General features: G+C 43.0%; 1 protein-coding gene across 1 annotated transcript; it reads right to left on the bottom strand.

Moving 5' to 3' along the window:
* Window positions 1–4,245: 4,245 nt before the first annotated feature.
* Window positions 4,246–17,931, bottom strand: LOC141205565 (uncharacterized). Its single transcript, XM_073664134.1, has 7 exons — window positions 17,856–17,931; window positions 12,022–12,161; window positions 11,788–11,892; window positions 11,581–11,704; window positions 11,404–11,501; window positions 11,155–11,245; window positions 4,246–6,980 (listed from the first exon to the last, which is right to left on the bottom strand). Exons 2-7 carry the CDS (start codon window positions 12,097–12,099, stop codon window positions 5,872–5,874), a joined length of 1,605 nt encoding a protein of 534 aa, XP_073520235.1. The 5' UTR covers window positions 12,100–12,161; window positions 17,856–17,931; the 3' UTR covers window positions 4,246–5,871.
* Window positions 17,932–18,588: the final 657 nt, after the last annotated feature.

Below are 18,588 nucleotides of genomic sequence, written 5' to 3' on the forward strand. Positions count from 1 at the left end.
GATGTCTTTGAGGTAGAGAACATTTTGGCCATCAACAGGGTAAGAGGAAAGACTTTCTTTCTTGTGGATTGGAAGGGGTTTGGAGGTGCCCGTGCAAGTTTGTTTCTGTGCTAACACTCTCCTCAGCCCTCAGGTTCCAGTGCCCGCCAGCCTGTCTGTTAGCCGTGCCCACCAGCCTATCATCCGTACCCGCCAGCCTGTCAGTCGTGTCCCGCCAGCCTGTCTGTCAGCCGTGTCCCGCCAGCCTGTCTACCCGGATCACCCGTCTGGCTACCTGCTGTGCCCGCCTTTTTGCCAACCTGGATCACCCGTCAGGCTACCTGCCGTGCTCTCCCGCTGTACCTGTCAGCTTCAGCCATCTGACCTGTGGGAGTCGCCTGTTTTCACACAAGGTTGGTCCCAGTGTGGTACCTGTTCCACCTGCCTGGTCCCTCCTTGGTTCACGGAGTCAACTAAGCCGCCGTGCGACCAGGGTCGGTCAGAGTAGGCACTTAGTTATGCCGCTCCTTGCATCCCAGCACAGAGGTTCCACCACCCGGATCCGTAACAATGTCATGTGTTTGGAAGCTTCTCAGACACACCTGTGGATGTATTTTAATGCACACCTGAAACACACTGCTTCTTTGTGCAGCATCATGGGAAAGTCTAAAGAAATCAGCCAAGATACCAGAAAGAGAATTGTGGACTTGCACTTGTCTGGCTCATCCTTGGGTACAATTTCAAGATACCTGAAGGTGCCTCGTTCATCTGTACAAACAATTATATGCAAGTACAAACAAGATGGGAATGTCCAGCCATCATACCGCTCAGAAAGGAGATGGGTTCTGTGTCCCAGAGATGAACGTGCTTTAGTCCGACATGTACATATCAACCCAAGGACCAAAGCAAAAGACCTTGTGAAGATGATGGCGGAAGCTGGTAAGATTGTGTCAATATCCACAGTGAAACGAGTACTATATCAACATGGGCTGAAAGGCCAATCTGCCAGGAAGAAGCCATTACTCCAAAAGAAACATAAAAAAGCCAGATTAATGTTTGTAAATGCACACAGGAACAAAGACCTTAATTTTTGGAGACGTCCTGTGGTCTGATTAAACTAAAATTCAACTTTTTGGGCATAATGACTATTGTTACGTTGGGAGGAAAAAGGGAGAAGCTTGGAAGCTTAAGAACACCATGCCAACTGTGAAACATAGGGGGGCAGCATCATGTTGTGGGGTTGTTTTGCTGCAGGAGGGACTGGTGCACTTCACAAAATAGATGGCATCATTAACAAAGAAGATTATGTGGCAATACTGAAGCAACATCTCAAAACATCAGCCAGGAAGTTAAAACTTGGGCGGGAATGGGTCTTCCAAATGGACAATGACCTGAAGCATACTGCCAAAATAGTAACAAAGTGGCTTAAGGATAACAAATTCAATGTTTTGGAGTGGCCATCACAAAGTCCTGATCTCAATCCTATTGAAAATTTATGGGCAAAGCTGCAAATGCAGGTGCAAGTAAGGCAACCTACAGCATAGACTGTGCTACCTGGTAAAATAGGGGGACCCCACACCAGGGCTTCAAAAAAAGGCTTCAAGACCCCACAAAAAGCCCTTCCCAGGTTTCAAAAATCTGCTCCAGCTGTCTGCTTAACCTCTGCTAGACTATAAAATTACGGGGGGCCCCACACCAATTTTTTTTTAATAAATCCTTTAATTTAACAATAAATGACAAGTACAGTAACCAACACTGTCATTGTACTAATTATATACATGACTGACACCTTTCTATCTATTCTATGTGTATAGCTATTCTTTCTATTCTAAATTGTTGGGCACCGATGTATTGTAACTGTATGCGGCTGATGAATTGCAGGCTTTTAAGAGACGGGGGCGTGAGAATCGGACGCCACTCGCATGGTCTGAGTGCTATGAGATTTTTTTCACACACCCATTGACTTGCATTGGCGAGTCTCGTCCGAGATACGTGGCAAATCGCAGCATGCTGTGAATTTTTTCTCAGCCCGATTTCAGCTGATAAAAAAAAAATGGCAGATGAGATGTCACTCATTCATTAACATTGGTCCGAGTGCAATTCAATTTTTTATTGCTCTTTCCCAACTAAAGCAGAGAGGGAAAGCACGAGGTGGATGCTGAGCTGTGATGTGCGATGAAACCCCGACCACAGCCCATCACTCAATGGGGAGGGCGTCACTTGCTCACGCCCGACTGCAGCCGGAACTTGACGTGACATCAGCGAATGTCGGAGCCGGCTGCAGCCGGGGTCACATGATACCTGGTGAGCGGCCAGCAATAGCGCCGCTCACAGGCAATAAAGAACAAGCAAGGTATTTACAAAAAGACTTGTTGGCACAATTTAAATCCATGGGGGCATTGTTAATCGTAGTGGACAACCTCTTTAAAGGTCTGGAGGGAGGTCGAAAGGTATCTTTTGGTAAATAGTGACTGGACCAAAAGAGTTGCTAACCGCAAACATAGGAAGGCTCCTGTCTTTAGGGTGGGGGATTTTGTGTGGTTGTCCTCAAAAAATCTGCACTTAAAGATAATATCTAGAAAGTTTGCACCTAAATTTGTAGGTCCTTATAAAATTATTAAAATTTTAAATCCTGTGACTGTTAAGTTGCAACTTCCTATTGCCTGGAAAATCAATAAGTCTTTCCATTCTTCTCTTTTAAAAAAATTTGAGGGGACCTCAAGACATAATTGAGGTGGATGTGGAAGGGTATCGGGAGTATGAAGTAAGGCGAATTCTTGGTTCCAGGTGGGTCAGGTACCGTCTGCATTATCTCTTCAAGTGGAAAGATTATGGTCCTTAAGATAATTCCTAAGTTAATTTGGGGTGTTATAGATAAATATATGTATGATTATGGAAGTTATATGAAAATGGAACTCCATACTTTTATGTATTAAGAGTTGCAGACAATCCAGAATGCCCTCCTCCTGCCCGTACCACATTGTACCAATAACCTCATATTGATCAAAGATCCACATACTACGTGGAACATGGAATTATGGAAAATCCCTAATGATTATTGACTAACATATTAATCTGATAATAAGAGCTTGCTAATGATCTCATTACTTTTAGGGAAATTACAGAATAATAAAAGATAAGTGACTATACTGATTGACCTTTGAACCTTATGTGCAAGACGGACTTAATTGAGAGTCAGCTTGACTTAACTGTTTACATATTAAAATAATGACTCATTAGTGACAGATGTCAGCCATAATTATAAGATAAGGCAATGAGGTAATGTGTGGAAAGGTCCCTGATTTTTCTTATAAAAAGCCTATTTGAGACACTTCTCAGTGTTCATTTGTGATTTCTCTGATTGTATAGATCCTATATACAATTTGCCGGCAGACAACTAAGACGAGAACACACACATTTTGTGTGCCCCTAACAGGGGGCTCTTCAGGCGATCAGATAGACAGATTATTGGGTGGGGCTGGGGAAAACCCAGCAGTCATGGTACACATTGGTACCAATGACAAAGTTAGAGGGAGGTGAAAGGTCTTTAAAAATGATTACAAGGAATTAGGAGAGAAGCTGAAGTACAGGTGGTGTCTTCAGAAATACTGCTGATTCCACTACGTCACTAGAAAGTCAGCGGGAACTTAAGGAGATAATTGTCAGGAAGAAAGGGTTTAGGTTCATGGAGACCTGCGCTGACTTAAGACCTCAAGCTCAATGACGACATGTAGGGCAGCTTCGACAATGTACAGCACACATGCCCAACTCTTGCTGATTATATTTGACCCACGACACCAGAACCACCACACCTATGTGGGGCCATTATTCTGCATGGAGGACTTTGTGGGGCCCACTATACTGTATGGAAAACTATGTGGGGCCCATTATACTGGATGGAAAGTTATGTGGGACCAATCATACTATATGAAGGACTATGTGGGACCCATTATTCAGTATGGAGGACTATGTGGGGCCCATTATACTGTATACTGGATGGTCCACAATTTTGTCCAAGTTTTTCATTTTGGCCTTCTGCATGTTTTGAGCTTTACATCCCTGATGTAAAATCAGTATGGTTAATGTACATGGAAATGGCAATAATGGAAAGCTGCTAACTGGACTTTGCTACAAGCCTCCTAATATAGCTGAACATGAAGAGGATGATATGCTGCAACAAATTAAAAAGGCAACAAAAACAAGTCATGGTCAAAAGTGTTAGGTCCCTTTAAATTGTTCCAGAAAATGAAGTAATTCTCCCAGAAAATTATTGCAGTTACATGTTTTGTTATACACGTTTATTTCCTTTGTGTGTATTGGAACAACACAAGAAAACAGAGAAAAAAAAGGCAAATTTAACATAATTTCACACAAAACCACATAAAATAGGTCGGGCAAATGATTGACACCTTGCCAAAATTGTGGGTAAACAACTTTGTTTCAAGCATGTGAAGCTTGTTCAAACGCAATTGTGGCAAGTAACAGGTGTGGGCAATATGAAAATCACAACCAAAACCAGATAAAAAAGGGAGAAGTTGATTCAATCTTTGCATTGTGTACATATGTGTGGCACACTAAGCATGGAGAAAACAGAAAAAGGAGAACTGTCTGAGGACTTGAGAACCAAAATTGTTGAAAAATATCAATAATTTCAAGGTTATAAGTCCATCTTTAGAGATCCGGATGTTCCGCTGTCCAAGGTGCGCAACATAATCAATAAATTTACAACACATACAGTCAAATATGGTGGCGCTTCAAAGATGTTTTTGGGTTGTTTTGCTGCCTTTGGTCAGGTACCTTGACTGTGTGCAAGGAATCATAAAATCTGAAGATTAGCAAAGGATTTTGGGGCACAATGTAGTGCCTAGTGTCAGAAAGCTGAGTTTGCGTCCTAGGTCATGGGTCTTCCAGCATGACAATGACCCCAAACATACTTCAAGAAGCACCCAGAAAATGGATGGAAACAAAGTGCTGGACAGTTCTGACCAGCAATGAATCCGGATCTAAATCCCATTGAACACCTGTGGAGAGATCTTAAAATTGCTGTTTGGAGAAAAACATTAAAATTTGAAAGTTCTCAGTGGTTGATACAATCTTTTCAGTTAGCCATTAGTCAGTAAGCTTTCGAGACTACTCAGGTCTCTTCATCAGATATAGTATAATACAAAATCTGAAGAGTCACATATTTATACACAACAGGGCACAGGAATAATGCAATAGATAAGACAAGTGACGTGAAGCAGAACTATCAGTATGGGAGAGGGAGAAGCAGTTGTGGCAGTAAAATTGTTTGGCCACAAGTAGATCTATTCTTTTTTTTTCTTTTATTGTGTGGCGATGAGAATTCATCATTTTTTTAAGTTTTTGCCCTGTCTCCCCTACATACAGACCCCCAGTTGGACATTTGGTACATATAATTAAGTTCATTGTGATGCAGCTGAAAGTACCTGGGATCTTGTGGTCCTGATGTGAGTTGGGAACCTTTATCTTGTCCGTGGTCATTATAAAAGGACAGGTTTACATTTACAGTTGGTGAGGATAAATTTTGTAAGTTTCACCACAAAGGTGAAACTATCCTCCCAGTCAGTTTGCTTTCCCTCCCAGTACCTTTTAATTCTAACAATGTTAGGTTTCGGGGAGATTATACTTGTTCCTTTTATTTTTGGTTCTCCTTAGCTTGCCTTCTTTGCCCTATATGAATGTGTTTTTGTTTCTCATTCAGCTTTTTCGTATTTTACTTCATACTTTCCTTTCCCCTTGTTGAGAGTGTGTTGCAGCCTCCCCTCTGATTCCTCAGGGGGTATGAGAAACTCCTCAATGACTTATTAGGTAGTTAGGTGTGCGGTGGTGTTTTTAGGTGTGCAGCTAGGGCCTTTCTAGTCTCTACAGAGACTAGTTGGGTGTAGTTGCGACATTCTCCCCTGTGTGGGTTCTCTGGTGCTTATCAAGATCCGATTTCTGGTTAAAACATTTCCCACATTCTGAACATGAAAAAGGCTTCTTCCCAATATGAGTTTTGTGATGTTTGGTAAGAGTTGATTTCTCTGTAAAACATTTCCCACATTCTGAACAGGAAAAAGGCTTCTCCCCTGTGTGAGTTCTGTAGTGAATAATAAGATTCCATTTATTTTTAAAATATTTCCCACATTCTGAACAGGAAAAAGGCTTCTTCCCTATGTGAGTTTTGTGATGTTTGGTAAGAGTTGATTTCTCTTTAAAACATTTCCCACATTCTGAACAGGAAAAAGGCTTCTTCCCTATGTGAGTTTTGTGATGTTTGGTAAGAGTTGATTTCTCTGTAAAACATTTTCCACAATCTGAACATGAAAACGGCTTCTCCCCTGTGTGAATTCTCTGATGTTTGATAAGATTTGATTTCGTTGCAAAAGATTTTCCACATTCTGAACAGGAAAATGGCTTCTCCCCTGTGTGAATTCTCTGATGTTTGATAAGATTTGATTTCTCTGTAAAACATTTCCAACATTCTGAACAGGAAAATGGCTTCTCTCCTGTGTGAGTTCTCTGATGTGTGATAAGAATTGATTTCTCTGTAAAACGTTTCCCACATTCTGAACAGGAAAATGGCTTCTCTCCTGTGTGAGTTCTCTGGTGCCTAACAAGATCTGATTTCTGATTAAAACATTTCCCACACTTTGAACAAGAAAATTTATTCTTCACTGTGTGAATTTTTTGAGGTTTAAGAAAAGACTTTTTGAGAGGAAAACTATTTCCATATTCTGAACGTGAAAATGGCTTCTTTGCTTTAGGAGCAATTCGTTTTTTAATGCTTATTTTGTGACTTTGATTTTCCTTAGTAGTCGGTAATGAATCAGAAGACAGGACCTGTTTCAAAGGATCAGATGACAGATCTTGGCTGTGAAGCGATGATGGTAAATCTGGAGAAATGGCATTCACTTCAATTGTATCCTGTTGGATCTGAAAATTATCTGATTTGAAAATTGAAGATGTCAGCTGTCCCTCTGATCTCCTGGTACAGACATCTGCCAAGAATAAGAACAATTATTATTTTTAATAAAAAATCCTTGAATTTTATATGTTTTAACATTTCTACTTAAATTGTCCGTAAAAAGGCAAGTTATATAAAAAAAATTCAGTTATTCACCAGAACAATGACTGTCTAATAGAAAACCTCATAGGATGGACCAGTAGAGCGTAGTGTTCAACTGTTTTTTCATTCTGCCTCCCAAATATGGAATGAAAAGCCACCAAATGATGTTATGTAGGGGAAAATAATACCAATAAAAACTTCTACTTATCTGACAAAAAACAAGTCCCCACTCAGGTCCATCATCTGTCAATGGAAAAACAGAAGTTTCCACATTATTAGTGGCTCAAAGGCTTTTGAAAAGCAACATGGCTTCCATAAACCAATCTAGCAATATCAGCTCTTCCAAAGTCAGATATCCTTCTCGCTTCTGAGCTTTGCAGTAGTTTATGTGCCTAAATCTCATTTAGCATCCATGTATTTGGTATTACTATAATGAGAAGAACCCACTTAATTTACGGTGTGTGTCTCCTGGAGCACAATCTGGGCACTATGTGTTGGGTAATAAAATGGCATATTTGCAATTTTCACTCTCCAACATCCACTGCGTGCTAATTTCTGGAGAGCGACTGTGGAGTCAAAATAGTCACTACTCCTATAGATTATTTCACTGAGGGTTATAATTTCCAAAATGGAGTCACTTTATGGGGATTTCTACTGCTCTGGTTTTCTGCCATTTTGTTACATTAGGGCTTCTGCAAAAGGTGTGTCCCATCTCCTCTGGGTCGTCTACTTCTCCTCCTGCTCCGACTTGTGTGACGTCTGCTTTTGTCACCAGGCGCCGCCTTATTCATTCTGCAGGTGGCGCTGGTGATGGAAGAGACGTCAGAACCAGAAGCTCTGGGCGGCGCAGGCACTGTCCAGCCACTAAGATTAGGGTGCCTGGGACCTGTAGTACCATCCAGTCTGGCAGTATGTGTGTGTGTGTGTTGTCCAGCTGGAGTAATCTGCTCCTTGCTTCAGCAATTTGGAGAGCACCGCACCCTACTAAAGCTGGAAGCATATTGCCGGAAGCTGCCAGATACAGCCTTGTCCTCCTCTGGTTCAGTCCTCTGTGCTCAGCTCCCGGCTTGTGTATTTGTTTCCTGTTGTGACCCCGGCCCGTTTACGGTCTACTCTTGTGTCTTCTGAGTTTGTATTTTCTCTGAGTTTGCAGGTAACACAGTGGCCCAAGCCTAGGGATCTCTGTGTTAGTCCAGATCCAGGTAGAGGGGTTAAAGGATGATGAGCAAAGTAATTTGTGTTTATGACGTAAATTTATGAAGTAATTTATGTCCTCCCTCTGTCTAAAACTGAATCTGTCAAAAACTGAACTACTCGTATTTCCTCCCTCCACTAACCTACCTGTGCCCGATATTGCCATTTCCGTTTGTGGCTCAACCATTACTCCCCAGCAACAAGCCCGCTGTCTTGGGGTCATTTTTGACTCCGATCTTTCCTTCACTCCTCACATCAAATCACTTGCTTGTGTCATCTACACCTCAAAAACATCTCAAGAATCAGGACTTTGCTCACCTTTGACTCGGCAAAAACTCTTACTGTAGCTCTTATTCATTCTCGTCTGCACTACTGCAACTCTCTACTTATCGGGCTCCCTCTTACTAAACTCTCCCCTCTCCATTCCGTCCTTAACGCAGCAGCCAGGATCATATTCCTCGCCAACCGCTACACCGATGCCTCTTCCCTGTGCCAGTCATTGCATTGGTTACCCATCCAATATAGAGTTCAATTTAAACTTATCACGCTTACCCACAAAGCGCTCCATGCTTCAGTACCCCCCTACATCTCCTCCCTTGTCTCAGTCTACCACCCTACACGTGGGCTCCGTTCTGCCAGTGACTTAAAACTAAAATCCTCCATAATCCGAACTTCCCACTCCCGTCTCCAAGATTTCTCGCGTGCTGCGACAATTCTTTGGAATGCACTACCCAGGACAGTTCGATAAATTCCCAATACCCACAGTTTCAAGTGGACCCTAAAAACCCATTTCTTTAGACTGGCGTATCGACTCCACACACTATCTGTCCATCCCAGTTGTCCATCCCAGTTTTCCCCCATATTAAAATCTTCTTCAATTTCAGGTTCATACCAACCATGCACATAATAGCCTCGGTCAGGACTGCACACATACTGGCAGGCGACCAGTCCATGTATTATTTATCCTATTTAGTATATCAAGGCTGCATTATACAATATATGTACATTCTACCTTTTGTGTCTCCCCCATTTCCTCATAGACTGTAAGCTTGCGAGCAGGGCCCTCACTCCTTTCGATATGAGATATGCTTATTCTGTATTGTCTGAATAAGTCCCCCCTAAAATTTGTAAAGTGCTGCGGAATATGTTGGCGCTATAAAAATAAAAAAAATTATTATTATTATTAATTTGTGAAATCTGTAAATGGGTTAGATAAGGCAAGCCTGTTCGTGGTGGCCATCTTTTGAGCTTCCAGGTGACCATGAACAGTGCCCCCAATACATTGTGTCTGCTAACTATTCCAGCAAGATCTGCATTCAAATAGCTAAATGTCGCTCCTTCCCTTCTTAACCTACCATGTGCCCAGACAGTAGTGTACAACCGTATATAGGGTATTGTCAGATTCAAAAGAAGTTGGAATATTATTTGTAACGTCCATTTGTTTCCTATTATCCTTTGTGAAGAATTCCAAAGTTTTCACCACATAAAGTGATTTGAAAAATGGGGCCTGATTAGAAACACAAAACTGACTGTGGGAAGGGGTTAAATCAGAGGATTACAAAGTCAAAAACTGTGATTATACACAATAAAACATCTACTGAAATGATCAAACTAAACAGTCTCCATCAGTAAGTAGTGAGTAACTAGTGGTGAAACCTCTCTGGGGTAATTACAGTATGGGGCTCGGTGGCTCTTGGCAATCTAAACTATCGTAAGGGCCAATATTTTCTGTCAGATGAGAAGACATATTAGACATTTAAAGTGAACTTTTTTTATAATAGCGCAGAGCTGAGGTGTCTTAAATTTAGATTTCGGGCATTTGGAAGAGATAATGGAGATCTTTCTGAAAGAACTACCAGGGAGTTACAGATTCACATAAGTGAGGCAGGCTGATCCCACCACAATCAAACTATCATACAGAATGAACTTGTGAAAAAAGAAAGAATATAAAAACATGTTACATCCCCAAGAACAACGTATGTATGAAGGGAGAAATCCAACACTAAACTGGAGTTACACTCATTTATGGTAGACCATTGGAGCAATAATGAGCCCTGACCAGAAGAGTAGAGAAAGTATTAGCGCCCCCATTTCAGGAGAGATTGTGCAGTAATCTGAATTCCTCAGGATTGAAAACATAATGGAATTTATGACGTGGAGTGAATCCATGAAACCAGGGCTGGAGCCAACACATCTTCTGCAGGCGGGAATAAATGTATATTACAGCCATCAGCCACGCACAGCTTAGAGATATATCATGGCACAGTGTAAATTTTGTGTACGTTATCGCGATCCTATTTGAAGTTAGTTGGTTTTAAAAGAAATTGAACAGTCAGGATAAAGGGAAACTCGGCTGTTATTGTACAGAAATTCACACTTGGCCATCACTGCACATTTAATGTTGTTGATCAAAAAAGCGAAGTTCGGCCAGAAAGACTGGACCTGATCTTGTAGGGACCATATGAGCACATTCAGCAGCACAGAAGGGAGAGAAGGTAGATTCATCCAATAAGATATCAGGGATCTAGGAACCCAACACCATCATTACCCTCCGCTTTCTCTTACAGACCCATCATAATATTTTTCTTCAACTGATTTTCTCACTTGTCAGCACATTCTACATACGCTGTCATTTGGCTTTATAGTTTACAGATCTGGGCAGGTAATGGACAGTGTCTTATAATCCCAGGGGGAGGTGGATCCTCCAGGTTGTAAGTTCTATAGAAAAGGGCTCTCACAATTTCCCAAAGTAATTTGAACATTTTCAGATGGAGGAGAATGTTGTGGTCTAGAGGCAAAATGGTGATCACACGATTGTGATACAGCTGGACTACATCACCGATAAAGCAGCCACAGACAGGGACTGAGAAGAATCTGTGACGACTTCTCTGTATTTAGTGGTTCCTACTCACCTGGGTAGTCATATGTAAGAATCTCCTCTTTACACCGCTCATCACCCCTCACATATGTCTCTGTAGTATTAATATGGGTCAGATCTTCACCCTGAAACAAATATTGTAAAAGTCACAGACAGATGGAGAAGTCTCATTACACAAGTATAAAATATATAATACTGGTGGATAAAAAAAGACTGAGCACAAGACCTTCACAGCAGTCTACATATCATAGGGGAGATCTCATGACACCTTCTCTCCATCTACCTGATGATCCTGAGGAACACTGGGATCTTCTGGTTTACAGTTCTGTGGAAGAAGAGGACGGGGACATCTCTCTGGTGTTGTCCTCTTACTGGATATATCTGGAGGAAACACATACAAGGACTGAATTCATTCTTTACATACAATTATAGGCCGTGTGTGTTCAGTCCTGTCTATTACCTGGTGATGTGAGGGGCTGGGGAACCTCTATCATGATGTCCTTGTACACATCTTTGTGTCCTTCTAAATACTCCCACTCCTCCATGGAAAAATAGAGGGCGACATTCTGACACCTTATAGGAACCTGACACATACAATGATACCGTCATCCCCCCGATCCCTCCATAGCGTTACTGTATAATGTCCCAGCATTCCCAGCAGTGTCACCTCTCCAGTCAGCAGCTCAATCATCTTGTATGTGAGTTCTAGGATCTTCTGGTCATTGATGTCCTCATGTATCAGGGGGTAAGGTGGAGGCCTCGTGATTAATCTCTGGTTATGGAGAGACACATTAATAAATCTCCCTCCAGACATTTCCAGAGTCCTCACCTCTCCAGTTCTGTCCATCTGTTATTCCCATAGATAAGAATGATGTAATGTGACGTCATCAGAATCTCTCACCTCTCCAGTAAGCCGGAAGAGGATCTCTAGGGTGAGGTGTAATATCCTCTCCACCATCTTGTCTCTGTCCATATCCATCTTTGATAGGGAAATCAGGAAAATTCTCTTATATAGAAGATCTTCACTGAGAGGATCCGACACTGTAGAGAGAAGAAGATGAGCCGATGTAACATCATAAAAATCATGTGTAATAATACATCTATTGGAGATAATAAGGGAAACATATAAGGAGATTTATTATTTTACAGAATTTCATTTTTTTCCCTTTACATCTAGTAATAAAACCTATATATTTTAGGCCACAGACAACAAGCAGTTTCTTCCTCGGAGTCTGTAGCTGAATACGCTTCTCATAGACTCATCTTCCATAAAGCGAATTCTCATCTAATTTTCTGACACTAGAATTGACATTGAGAATAACCTCGGCACTCAATGGTTCTTATAGAAAAAAATTTTTTTAATGCAGTCCAAAAACAAAAGTAAACGTTTCGGTCGATCTGACCTTAATCAAGAACTATTGGAAATAGCACAAAGAACAAAACAATAAATAAAAGAATAATAATAAATAATAAAATAAAAAAGCATATACAAATGGATCATTGTGCAATAACATGATAATATCTCTTGTTTAACCTGAACAATAAACATGCTGTCAAACAGTGTATAATATTTCGTCAAACCCCATTAATGCAGATACAACATCACAGTATAGAGCAAGTATATATACAAATTGAAGAGAGGTGACACCTCCTAGACTGCTGGATGGTATTCAAAGGTAGGAATTCAAAAGTGTGGAGATATGGTGACACTGGCTGCTTGGGTCTGCAGAAAAGAGCAAAGAGTGGCAGACTCAGAGTTATCAGCTGAGAGGGACTGTGGAGGCAGAGATAGACAGAATAGAGCTGGACGTAGCACACCTGTGACCCAGAGTTCCTGGTTATAAAGCGGTGCTGCAAATAGTGGCTTAGAGGAACGCGGTGTCCACCGCTAGTTCCTGGTGCTGTGCGCGTTGTCCTGCAAAAAGCAAACATGGCATCTAAGAAGGCGTGACAGTTAGGCTGAATGCCCTTCCTCCCCAAGTACTCGATAGTATGGGGCTGCCTAGTTCCTACAATACTGAAATGCCTAATAATGGTGTCTGGGCCTGCAATGTACGAAAGTCTATTAGGCCAGGCCATAGGTAGCGTCCAATAAGTTACCTTTTAACGCCCCATAAACATTAGACTAAAGTTGCATGGAAGCACTGATTTTGGGGGTTTTGGTTGACTATATAATGTATTTGGGGGCCTCCCGACAGTACCAGTCAGTCATACAAACCACAGGAAAGCTGGAATATTTGTGTGTATGGGGGAGTCTGGAGAGATAGCCGTCTGCCAAATGACCGATCAGCCAACACTTATCTCATGTGTATGGGGACGTTACTATTGCACAGGTAGTGATAATACACAGCACTACAGTAGTACAGTGCATCACCGGAGCGATCAGAGGCTTCCAATGTTCTACCAGCGACTCTACTTTGGATTGTGTTTACTTATTTCATTTTCAAATGTGTTGGAAATACTGGTTATTGTTATGGTTATGTGGTCATGTTTGACCTACTACTTGTTGCACAACTAGTACCCGGTGTTTGTATTTGTATTTCCTTTTCAAAACTTAATAAAGATAAATTGGTAAAAGGATAATCAAGTCACATTGCGTTTGATATTTTTTTCTTGAAAAAAAACTAGGTGAAAGTTTTCCGCCTAGTGTAGAAGCCTTTTTGGATACAAAACTCAAACAAAATATGCAAAAGAATTTACAAAGTCTGGAGGATGGATCTCAGACATCAAAAAAACTAAGTTTGAAAGAGATATCAAAGACTACGAGTCAAATTCAATTTACACATGGAAATGAAACAAACCAAGAGCTACTGTTCAGAAATACAAGTCACACAATAAATTCAAAGGAAATAGCGGAGAGCGGAGGTCAGCTTCACAAATCCTAATGTGTCCATGGGTTCCTCTAATTATAATTCTCTGAGGACTTATCTGATGCATCAGTGGCATCAACTAAAGACAGAACAAAAATAAATTCTCAAGTATTCCCCACAATCCAGCACAAAACACTGGAGACGGGCGGGCAGAAAGTACAAATGTGCCCGGACATGTGCGTTCCATGCCGAAGTGCATCACAGTCTCCTATCTGCGAATGCGCATGTCCGGAAGCATGCGTTCCACGCCGGAGCGTATAATGGTTTTGGATTGCATTCCACCAATATAGAAAAATCCTATCTCTGAGATCAGCGTCATGGGAGACTAAAAACAAGTATTGCACATCCTCCCATCATGCAATAGGCATGTAGATCTACTTTATCACTACATAAAATATGGGATGATGGCCCACAGTATATTCCTAAATGGTCAAATTTGACCCCTATTGCATAGAGATACCCAAGGATCACCACACTTCTTAATTATGAAATAGTAGATGTAGGATATAACTGATCAGAAATAATTCTGATATAGAAGCTCAGATATATCGATGAAGCACAACAATATGTGAACCCCATTCACAGGGAACTGAGTAGCAATGGGTAGAGTATACAATCCAAAAATGTAATCCAGAATGGGGCTGTATTCATACAAAACAGGCCCAGGAAATTTGCTCATTGAGTCCCTTAGGGGCTCGTGAATCCTAAAAATCCCATCACTTTCCTTTTTGAGGATACATCTATTGTGATCACCACCTCTCACATTGGGTTTAACCACCTCAATGATGCAAAAGGAGATGTCTCCGGTTCCACCTCGATGTACACTTTTCATGTGTCTCGCTAATGGGGTGTCGGACCATGGCATATATCACCAAAATTCCCCCCCCCACACACACTCCTCCTAGACACCCTCTTGGTCTTGCCTACATAATCTAGGGGACAGGTGCATGTGGCCATATATACAAGTCCTGAGGTTTTACAGTTGGAATAATCCCACTGGAAAAAAGATTTTAATCGTGGAGTAACTCGAGAAAGATTTACATGGTCTCATCCAACTAAATGTACAACTTTCTCCACATCTAAAGAAACCGCAGACTCTTGTATCTAGCCATGTCCCCTTCGGTGCAGGTTTTTTGTAGAAACTATGCACTAAATGGTCCCTAATGGACTGACCCTTTCTGAAAGTTATTGTGGGAGTAGATCACACAGCAACCTCAGGGCCGGGTCAGCCACAAGTATATCCCAGTGTTTTCTGAGGATATTAAAGATATGGTCACTCTGATAGTCATAAGTTCCTATTACTCGTGTTATCCCATCTTTTTCTTGGTCTCTTGGTTAGGTATGGAGGAGTGTCTGTCTCTCCCATTTTTTTTTGCAAACGATGATGCGGAATCCAAAATGTACCATGAGTACCCTTTTTCCCTGAATCTGGTGTTCAGGTCTATGGCCTGTATATTAAAATCTGTGACATTATGGCAGTACCTTCTCAACCATAAAAATTGGCTCCTGGGTATTCCTCTTTTTATGGGGATGAGGTGGTTGATATCCCACTTCAATAGTATAATAGTGCTTGAAGGTTTATGGTAGTTGAGAGTCCCTAGGGTTCCATCCCAATCTTTCTTGATTAGTACATCCAGGAAAGGCAACTGGTAATAATTAAATTCAGATGTAAATCTAAGGCCCACTCTATTGATGTTGAGTTCCCTGACAAATTCAAAAGATTTTTGACTTGTCCCTGACCAGATGATAAAAATGTAGTCAATATATTTGTACCATACCCCAATATATGGATGCCATCACTTATGATCATCCCTGAATATTGTGGTTTCCTCCCACCAGCCCAGGAATAGGTTAGCATACGAGGGGGCACAGCGGCTCCCCATTGCAGTACCCCTGAGCTGGTGGAAGTACTTCCGGTCAAAAAGAAAGAAGTTATGAGTAATAGCGAATTTTAGAAGATCGTCCATGAAATCATTATGTCTGCTACACTCTACTGATCTCGATTTCAAGAAATGTCTTACTCCTCTGATACCATCCTCATGCGGTATATTACTGTACAAAGCCTCGAAATCTAGGTAAAGGAAAAATCATTTTCCAAAGGGATTATTCCAACTGTAAAACCTCAGGTGGCGCTGTGGGAACATTATACTGTGTGGGGGGCATCATACATACTGCATAAGGGGCATAATGGGGGCATTATACTGTGTGTGGGCATCATATATCCTGCATAAGGGGCATAATGGGAGCATTACACTGTGTGGGGGCATAATACATACTGCATAAGGGGCATAATGGGGGCATTACACTGTGTGGGGGCATCATACATCCTGCATAAGGGGCATAATGGGGGCATTACACTGTGGGGGGCATCATACATCCTGCATAAGGGGAATAATGGGGGCATTACACTGTGGGGGCATCATACCTCCTGCATAAGGGGCATAATGGGGGCATTACACTGTGTGGGGCATCGTACATACTGTATAAGGGGCATAATGGGGGCATTACACTGTGTGGGGCATCATACATACTCACTAAGGGGCATTATGGGGGCATTACACTGTGGGGGCATCATACATCCTGCATAAGGGGCATAATGGGGGCATTACACTGTGGGGGGCATCGTACATACTGTATAAGGGGCATAATGGGGGCATTACACTGTGTGGGGCATCGTACATACTGTATAAGGGGCATAATGGGGGCATTACACTGTGTGGGGCATCATACATACTCACTAAGGGGCATAATGGGGGCATTACACTGTGGGGGCATCATACATCCTGCATAAGGGGCATAATGGGGGCATTACACTGTGGGGGGCATCATACATACTGTATAAGGGGCATAATGGGGGCATTACACTGTGGGGGGCATCATACATACCGCATAAGGGGCATAATGGGGGCATTACACTGTGTGGGGGCATCATACATCCTGCATAAGGGGCATAATGGGGGCATTACACTGTGTGGGGGCATCATACATACTGCATAAGGGGCATAATGGGGGCATTACACTGTGTGGGGGGCATCATACATCCAGCATAAGGGGCATAATGGGGGCATTACACTGTGTGGGGGCATCATACATACTGCATAAGGGGCATAATAGGGGCATTACACTGTGTGGGGGCATCATACATACTGCATAAGGGGCATAATGGGGGCATTACACTGTGTGGGGGCATCATACATACTGCATAAGGGGCATAATGGGGGCATTACACTGTGTGGGGGGCATCATACATCCAGCATAAGGGGCATAATGGGGGCATTACACTGTGTGGGGGCATCATACATACTGCATAAGGGGCATAATGGGGGCATTACACTGTGTGGGGGCATCATACATACTGCATAAGGGGCATAATAGGGGCATTACACTGTGTGGGGGCATCATACATACTGCATAAGGGGCATAATGGGGGCATTACACTGTGTGGGGGGCATCATACATCCAGCATAAGGGGCATAATGGGGGCATTACACTGTGTGGGGGCATCATACATACTGCATAAGGGGCATAATGGGGGCATTACACTGTGTGGGCATCATACATCCTGCATAAGGGGCATAATGGGGGCATCATACATCCTGCATAAGGGGCATAATGGGGGCATCATACATCCTGTATAAGGGGCATAATGGGGGCATTACACTGTGGGGCCAGTAAAGGGGTCCTGTACTATGAGAACAATACGTTTCCTCCCTTCCTGTCTCCATAGTTGGGTCGTATGTATCTATTACAGGAAACAGAACAAAAACCTTATGATTCTTATAAAGGGGCAACACAAGACCCCAAAAGAGTCTCCGTGCTGAAGGGGTTAATGCCCCCTGCGCACAGTAATGGGGTCTCCACATACCTCCACCTGCAGAGTCGCCACCACATATATGGCTGCTCTGTGCGCACAGGAGCTGTGATGAGGTCACAGGAGGGGAGGAGTCAGGGGTCACATGATCAGGGGCCTCAGTGGATGCAGGACTCTGCTGTGCTGGTTGTCATGGTGCTGGATGAGCTGAAGTTTATGTGTGGGGTCAGGAGGGGTTTACAGGGGGGATGTAGCAGAGCCGCGTGCGTACGAGGTGTACGGAGCGGAGCCGTGTGTGTACGAGGCGTACGGAGCAGAGCCGCGTGTGTACGAGGCGTACGGAGCAGAGCCGCGTGTGTACGAGGCGTACGGAGCAGAGCCGCGTGTGTACGAGGTGTACGGAGCGGAGCCGCGTGTGTACGAGGTGTACGGAGCGGAGCCGCGTGTGTACGAGGTGTACGGAGCGGAGCCGCGTGTGTACGAGGTGTACGGAGCAGAGCCGCGTGTGTACGAGGTGTACGGAGCGGAGCCGCGTGTGTGCGAGGCATACGGAGCGGAGCCGCGTGTGTACGAGGCGTACGGAGCGGAGCCGCGTGTGTACGAGGTGTACGGAGCGGAGCCGCGTGTGTACGAGGCTTACGGAGCGGAGCCGCCTGTGTACGAGGCGTACGGAGCCGCGCGTGTATGAGGTGTACGGAGCGGAGCCGCGCGTGTACGGAGCGGAGCCGCGCGTGTACGAGGTGTACTGCATCCTTTCGTTGATGAGGGTTTTTTCACTCGCCTGCCT

This window comes from Phyllobates terribilis, unplaced genomic scaffold (genome assembly GCF_046119375.1).
Source record: "Phyllobates terribilis strain yellow unplaced genomic scaffold, ASM4611937v1 Scaffold_140__1_contigs__length_4765195, whole genome shotgun sequence".
NCBI lineage: Eukaryota > Metazoa > Chordata > Amphibia > Anura > Dendrobatidae > Phyllobates > Phyllobates terribilis.

Bases quoted from the DNA above. Each gene is read 5' to 3' on its own strand.
- LOC141205565 (XM_073664134.1), bottom strand. From the start codon at position 12,099: ATGGATATGGACAGAGACAAGATGGTGGAGAGGATATTACACCTCACC. The intron at 11,893-12,021 runs GTGAGAGATTCT...CTCCATAACCAG, and splicing joins TCTTCCGGCTTACTGGAGAG to AGATTAATCACGAGGCCTCC. The intron at 11,705-11,787 runs GTGACACTGCTG...TGTATGTGTCAG, and splicing joins TTGAGCTGCTGACTGGAGAG to GTTCCTATAAGGTGTCAGAA.